The sequence below is a fragment of the Populus euphratica genome, unplaced genomic scaffold (genome assembly GCF_000495115.2).
Source record: "Populus euphratica unplaced genomic scaffold, PopEup_1.0 scaffold8.1, whole genome shotgun sequence".
NCBI lineage: Eukaryota > Viridiplantae > Streptophyta > Magnoliopsida > Malpighiales > Salicaceae > Populus > Populus euphratica.
This window is the reverse complement of record NW_011499855.1, coordinates 945,252-952,330: the sequence shown is the minus strand read 5'-3', so window position 1 is coordinate 952,330 and position 7,079 is coordinate 945,252. Positions and strand designations below refer to the sequence as shown.

The following is a 7,079-nucleotide window of genomic DNA, read 5'->3' as shown; positions in this document are numbered from 1 at the left end:
CAGTTTAAATCAATCTGTTGCTTCAGAAATAAGGGGAAGCATTTTTCAACTGAACTAAGTTGATCATTTCCAATCAATTGCCTTTTACAATATCTAATCCTCAGCCTTTTCGCAAGATCCAACCAAACTAGTCCTCCATTTGGGAGTGTTCACAGCATATGTTGTGCAGCCCCTTGAAGCCTAGAGAACACTTTTGAGACTGCACAAAACTTTTCATGCAGCAATCCTAAACACGGCTTAAATCTTAGTGCTAGACCAGTTGGATCTGGCTATAGCATCTCATTCTTACTTTTTGTGGGCCAAAGTTCGACTTTGATTGAGTTATTGTGAGAACATTTTCTTTTCACCATTTCAACCTCTATGTTTTTGTCTCCTCCTCAAGAGTGTTGTTGTGAATGATTGAAATCACTAGATTTATGTTTGAGCTCAATTTACATACAGCTATGACATCCTTCACAAGTATTAGAATTGTTGAATACTGCATAATATGTTCTTGAGTAGCTCTTTTAATTTTATTTCTTGTGGACAACCTTTTGAGATGCAACTATAGCGAGGCAATTCTAGACTAAAACGTCACTGGATTTATCTGGTTAACGGCAAACGAGATGTTTGAGAAGGCATTGAAAACCTTTGAGGTATTGAGAAAGAATTTCCAATGCCTTCATAGTGTTCTTGAAGACACTGAAGAAGTATTCTAGTTAGGGAAAAATATTCTATATTGAGAATAAGAAATAATACAGTCGCCACCAAGTTGCTTGAATTGTTTCTCCTCGCTCACCAAGTGTTGACTATCATATAGATGCTCCACTCTTTCATGTCCATCCACCAATTTTCTTGACCACTACTCCGATAAAATGAGCTGCATCATCAACAAGAATAGACCAAAAAACTAACTTATTTACACCAGGTTGGTGCTAGATGCAGCCGTGCCTGTCGCGACTAACGACTACAAAATCCGATAAATTTAGTTCAGATTTGTTAAGAATCAACAATTTTTTTGGTGAGCTTTCACCAAGTAAGTATCAAATCTCACAAATCTAACCTAAATAGTTTGGATTTGTAAATCATAGAATGGCTAAATCTACAAGTTCTTATGGAATGTTTAAGTATGTATAAATCTCCCTTGTTCTTCAAATAATGAAAACAGATAGTACAAATCGACTCTCACATGCATTGGTTAGTACTGAACATACAAGTTCATCATGAAATTCAATCGAACTCCATTTCAATTCCAAGATTGTTCCCAGTAAATTAGGAACTCGGAATCCCTTCAATAATGTTTGGTTTACCAACAACAAACTAGAATTTCCAAGGAAAAAAGATTATTAGATAACTGCCAGGGTTAACAGCACCGGACACGGCTGTCCTATTTAGACAATCCATGATCCACACATACTGGAGGGTTCCACTAGTGTGCGTGAGCCACAGACGACCGGATGTGGCAGTCACAACAGGCTCGGCAGCCCTTGTCACCAGTCATTATATTATATCTCCTAAACGAACCAAATGCCATGAAAGAGACTCACTCCAAAATCTGATTTCAATATGGAAACTGGCAACATTTGTTCGAAACGTTATCGGCAATTCATATAAGAAAAGATCAAACTATTCACAAGTAAGAGAACAGCTTACATTGATATAAAGTGAGTACAATGGACCCACCCCACCCCCACCTTAACCCTCCTGGCAGTATTTCCTTCAATATAACAGAGGTAAATCTCCCTATGTCCAGTGGCAATGGCCTGCACAATGATGCCATGAAATCCACATCCACAATACCAAGTTACGTATCAACAAAAAAAAAAAAAAACACGAACACGAACACGAACACGAACATGAACAGAAAAATAATTGTGAAATACCTATTGGGCATTGCAGACCAAGAAGATGTATGAGTATCCTCAGCATCTGAATAGTCCCAGATATTAACAGAACTTGAATTCTCAGACTGAACAGAGTTCCAAACTCTAGACTTGAAAACCTTTTCAGGCTCATTCATTTGCACACACAACTGTAAAGAAGAAGGCTTTAAAACTCTGCCAGTTGACAAAGACTTCATGTTGGTTAACTGTGGCTTTGGCAAAGCAGAGAGACCCATCTGTCGACAAAGGCTTTGAATTGTTGGGCACTGCATTTCTTTGTCAACATTACTAAAGATGGTAGTTGTCTTAATGTTATCTTTGTTGTCGGTGCTTTTGCAATGAGGTCATTCACTGCATAGCATGCTGGTGCTGGGAAACAGAGTTGTACGAGGATTGGTTTGGTGACATGTGTCTCTTGAAACCAGCCACGCTTTGGTATAGTAACAGAGAAAGTTTTGATCTTTTTGAACTTTGAGAGGGTTTGTGGTCGAGTGGTCTTTAATGGGAGTGGATTTGAATTCTGAATGTTGGCTTGTTTCGAGAAAGTCTGATTTATACAAGAAGGATTCTTTTGTGTTCTGGGAAACTGAGAGATTTGAAGGAAGTTGCATGAGGAGGGCAGGATTCTCGGTTAGTGTTTTGTACCGAGGTGAAGATGATTTAAAAAAAACAATTCTTGAAAAACAAATTATATATACATTTTTTAATTTTTTTTATCTTTACTATCAATATATTAAAATTATTGAAAATTCTTAAAAATAATTAATTATATATTTTTTCAAGTAAAATATACTTTTAAAATGCATAGAGACAAAAAATATCACTCTTTTATACATTCACTTAAAAATCCATTTATTTTGAGATTAAAAATACTTTTACTTTAACTATAACTTTAAAAATTGTACAATTATGATTATGAAATATATTTATGAGGTAGAATTCAAATTATAATAAAAATTTAAACAAATTGATTTACAACTCTCACCACAAGTGAAGAGAAAACAAATTGATTAAACACTAAAGATTAGGTTTTGATTTTTGTGATATTTTATGTTATTAGAGAGGAGAGAAAGGTTAGATTATGAAATTAATTTTGGGTTTTTTATGAAGGGTAAATTTTGATTGTTTATGTTGTATTATAGATAAAGGTAAATTTATTATTTCGTTCAAATTTAAATTGATTGACCAGAATGTAAATTATAATTTATAAAAGAAATTGGGATAAAATGAAGAGATAATTAAACTAAAAAAGAATTAGAGTAATTTTTTTGATGTAAATTTGCTTATGGTACTATTGTATTATAATAATAAAATTTTAGAAGTGTTGTTGATGACTCTAACGACAAGACTATCTAATCTAGTTGATGACCTAGTCAAGATCCAAAATTCAAGTTATAAAATGATTTATTTATCAATTAAATTAAAAATAACACTATAGTCTTATATTTGGCTGGTGGCTGGTCGGATTCAAGATTGAGATTTTAGGTTTTGATTAGATTATTTAGTTATTTGGTTTAATTTTTTTAAATAAAAAGAAATTATTTTAGTAAAAAAACAAAAATTAAAAGGTTATAACCGGGTTTTTAACCTAGGACCCGGTTTTTTCTTCTCTTATTTTTTCTTTAATCCAGTCCAATTCCAACCCTAAATTTATCGGGTTTCAAGTTGACTTATTACACCAGATCAAATTTTAAAACTATAAATAAAATTGCATAATATTATTTTTTTTTTACCAAAAATTACATTATTATTCAACGGTATCCTTTCTCGAGCAGCTCTCACCCTAAAAAATATTGATGCAAGACTTTGCAAATAAAATAGATAAATCTTTAAGGAGTTGCTATATTGACTTCAAATCATTACTTAATTTGCTATTTTTTTACAAAATATCAAGTAAAGCGTACATGTTTAATGTAATTTAGTTACAAAACATAAATTAAATTTTAGTTATTTGTTACTTGAACCGACGGAAATTTCTAGGCCTGGTTTGAGATTGCTTTTATTGGAGCTTCTTTATTACTCCAAGGAAATGATGCAGAATTTCCTTAGAAAATGCAATTTAGAAAGGGATGAATTAGTTTTTCTTTTATAAAATAAATGGATCATATAAAAAATAACAATTTGAGTTAATTGTAACTTAGTTTAGCAAAAACAATTAATTAGTCCTCATAGTTTTTTTAAAATATTATTTATTTTTTTATTTATAATTGTTTTGTAATTTTTTTTATTTTCATTCATTTTATGTTCTTTTTCATTTTTTATTTTTAATTTAAGAAATAAAAAACAAGTAGATAAAATGGAAAATTTGATGAAAAAAGAAGTAAATTTTCAAAACAAAATGTTTTTAAATTAAATATTATTAGCACTATCAAAGAATTATTTTATTATTTTTTATACTATAGAGAATTTATAAATTTTTTCATGTAAATTATAATAAACTCATAAAAATCTATGTTGAATGTAATTTGTAAGGGAAAAACAAATGACACGATGGGGGCCTGTGCTTATTTTTGGATAAATAGGTAGAAATTGAGTGGTGATCCGGATCCCCTTCTTGCTGTCACTTTGCTTCTTCAATATTAGCAGTCACCATGGCCCCAACACAATCAAAACCCATCTCCTGCACCACTAATAAACCCATCATCATCATCACCAAAACACATGGCCACCCACACACTCACAGCTACTCTCTGTAACTCCTCTCTCATTAAATCCAATTCAAAGTTCAAGTTTTTTGGCACCAGAATCATTACTAGAACTCAAAAGACTCAAACTTTAGCTATGGCCACAGCCCCAACTGCTGCCAAGGTGGCCCCAGCTGTGATTGTTGGTGGTGGAAGGGTGGGAAGGGCCTTACAAGAAATGGGTAGTGGTCAGGATTTGCTGGTGAAGAGAGGAGACCCTGTCCCACTTGATTTTGAGGGTCCCATTTTGGTTTGTACAAGAAATGACGATCTTGATGCTGTTCTTGAAGTCACACCTAAGTCTAGATGGAGCGGTACTGATACCTGATTATACGTTACTTTGCTGCTTTTATGAAAATGGTTACATAACAATTTGTTTTTGTTTTTAGTTTTGTTGATTGAATTATACTATTTTATGTTCTAATTGAATTGAGTGCTATATAGTAGGGTACTCATTTTTCTATGCTTTATTTGGGATTAATGTTTAATTGGAAGATATAGGTGTCTATAATGTTTTGGTTACCCCTCGTGTTGCTTAAAATTTTAGGATAGTTTAGTGTCAAAATGAACACGGTTGAGTGATAAAACTCCAGTGCATTCTTCATTAATGCTGTTGGATTATGTTATTATGGAATTATTTGGTCTGAAAGTTTGGATTGTTTTAATCTTTGCTATTCATTTTATGGCTTCTGATAAATGGTGAAGATTGATTGAGTGGTGTTGACAATCTAGCAGATTTGGTTTTTTTCCAGAATGGGATGCTGGAGCCATGGTTTCAAAGTAAAGGTCTTGGTGATGCAGACCAAGTGCTGGCATATTTTGCTGTCTCAAAGCTTGGAGAACCTCCTATTGATGGAAAGACTGATACCAATCCTGAAGGATTGACTGCAGCATATGGAAAATGGGCGTCTGCAGTAGCTGCTAGATTGCATGCTGGAGGTCTCTCCTGTAAGGTAAAGAAGTTTTTTTTTTTTTTTAAAAAAAATTATTGTCTGATTGAAACCGTTATGAGGGAATTCATTAGGCTTTTCAGGAAAAAAAAAATGTTAAGGTGGGGCTGTGGTGGTAGGGAGTGGAGGTTGGCGCAATAAAGCTCAGAGTGTCAGGTTTAACTATGTAATCCAATGATATTTGTATATAGAAGGCAAAGTTTGGCACTTTGATGGGATAGGTGTTTTGGGTTTCAATTTTTACAGTGGCCAAACTTAGTCTAATGTTCCCCTTCTTTCCCCTTTGCATTCAGAATTGAGGAATTCATGTTGTGATAGTAGTCTGGCATATTTACATTATTATTCATTGTTGTATTCAGGTTCTCGACAAGGAAACTTTTCAGAAGCAAATGTTAGAGAAGCTGATCTGGATTTCAGCATTCATGCTTGTTGGAGCTCGTCATCCAGGGGCAACTGTTGGTGCTGTGGAGAAAGAATTCCGCTCTGAGGTAAATGTGCTGTTGACAATGATGTGTTAAAGCATCGGAGTTTGAGGAGTTTTAAGCTACTGCATATCTTTTGCAATATTTATAGTTTATAGTGAATTTTAGATCAACTAAATTGCTTATTTCATTATTTATTTCCAGAACGCCTTCATTTAATTGCAGATAATTCACTGTGTACTTGATGCTGGTTAAAAAAGCCGACACACCCTATCAGTGTTATTTCTGTATGCTTTGTGGACTTTAAGATTTACATCAATTGGATGGTATAATTGTGAAATTAGGCATTTTTTGCTCACTGTTTTTCTGTTTTCTTTGTGGTGCGTCAATCACGATCTTGTACTTAAACTTACTAGATTATTTTATGCCTAAGACAGTCATGCCTGGACAAATTGGCAAGAAGCCCTTTCCCTTCAGCCATTCGCTAAGCTTCCTCTCCTTGTGAAGACCTTTGCTTCACAAGATTATGATTATTGAGTTCTTGGAATTGTTAAAGCACAATGAGATCTCTAACATGAATAGATCCGATTGATACTGATATTTATGTTTCCAGGTGTCTAGCCTTATCGCAGAACTTGCTTCTGCAGCAGCTGAAGAAAAAGGAATAGTATTTGAAGAAGCTATTGAGGAAAGGTTATGTGCTTACTCACGTGCTGTTGCCCATTTCCCAACAGCTGTCAAGGAGGTAAATGTTTTTGTTAGTCGTACCTTTGAAGCATTTAGCACAAAGTAGTTTGAGACTTGAGCCCTGACCTTATTTTGCTGTGATTTTGCTTCTCACATGAAAGTTGATTTCTTGCCAGTTTAAATGGAGGAATGGCTGGTTCTATTCTCTCTCCGACAAGGCTGTTGCTGAAGGGAAACCTGATCCTTGCCCCCTACACACAGCTTGGCTTAAAGAGTTAAAAGTTGTCTAGTATATGTACTTTTTCTTTGTCAATGGACTGGAATACACGCTTCTCAGAGTGTGCCTCTAATGGGCTCACAATTTTCTTTCTATCCCTTTGCTTTTTATCCAAATTGACCTAGAAATAAAGTTCACCGCAATTCATTTCATTTTTGCGTTATTATTCATTTTAGAACAGTTCCATACCTCAAACT

At 34.0% G+C, this 7,079-nt stretch overlaps 2 protein-coding genes across 3 annotated transcripts; one reads left to right on the top strand and one right to left on the bottom strand.

Annotated features, from left to right (window-relative positions):
* Positions 1 to 373: 373 nt before the first annotated feature.
* On the bottom strand, positions 374 to 2,514 carry LOC105122891 (tubby-like protein 8). Of its 2 annotated transcripts, none has more exons than XM_011022258.1 (3): positions 1,863 to 2,514; positions 1,633 to 1,742; positions 374 to 859 (listed from the first exon to the last, which is right to left on the bottom strand). In XM_011022258.1, the coding sequence occupies exons 1-3, from the start codon at positions 2,132 to 2,134 to the stop codon at positions 813 to 815; spliced, it is 429 nt and encodes a 142-aa protein (XP_011020560.1). In that variant the 5' UTR covers positions 2,135 to 2,514; the 3' UTR covers positions 374 to 812. The 2 variants fall into 2 exon arrangements, with proteins under 2 accessions (XP_011020560.1, XP_011020559.1); XM_011022257.1 differs by lacking the exon at positions 374 to 859 and adding an exon at positions 1,201 to 1,552.
* Positions 2,515 to 4,402: 1,888 nt separating this feature from the next.
* LOC105122890 (nuclear protein) lies at positions 4,403 to 7,034 on the top strand. Its single transcript, XM_011022256.1, has 5 exons — positions 4,403 to 4,860; positions 5,282 to 5,499; positions 5,856 to 5,984; positions 6,532 to 6,663; positions 6,782 to 7,034. The coding sequence occupies exons 1-5, from the start codon at positions 4,524 to 4,526 to the stop codon at positions 6,893 to 6,895; spliced, it is 930 nt and encodes a 309-aa protein (XP_011020558.1). The 5' UTR covers positions 4,403 to 4,523; the 3' UTR covers positions 6,896 to 7,034.
* Positions 7,035 to 7,079: the final 45 nt, after the last annotated feature.

Coding starts and splice junctions, on each gene's coding strand:
- LOC105122891 (XM_011022257.1), bottom strand. CDS start 2,134: ATGCAGTGCCCAACAATTCAAAGCCTTTGTCGACAGATGGGTCTCTCT. Junction 1,743..1,862: donor TGGTCTGCAATGCCCAATAG/GTATTTCACAAT, acceptor ATCATTGTGCAG/GCCATTGCCACTGGACATAG. Junction 1,553..1,632: donor TGTACTCACTTTATATCAAT/GTAAGCTGTTCT, acceptor AAATGTTGCCAG/TTTCCATATTGAAATCAGAT.
- LOC105122890 (XM_011022256.1), top strand. CDS start 4,524: ATGGCCACCCACACACTCACAGCTACTCTCTGTAACTCCTCTCTCATT. Junction 4,861..5,281: donor ACCTAAGTCTAGATGGAGCG/GTACTGATACCT, acceptor ACAATCTAGCAG/ATTTGGTTTTTTTCCAGAAT. Junction 6,664..6,781: donor TCCCAACAGCTGTCAAGGAG/GTAAATGTTTTT, acceptor ATTTCTTGCCAG/TTTAAATGGAGGAATGGCTG.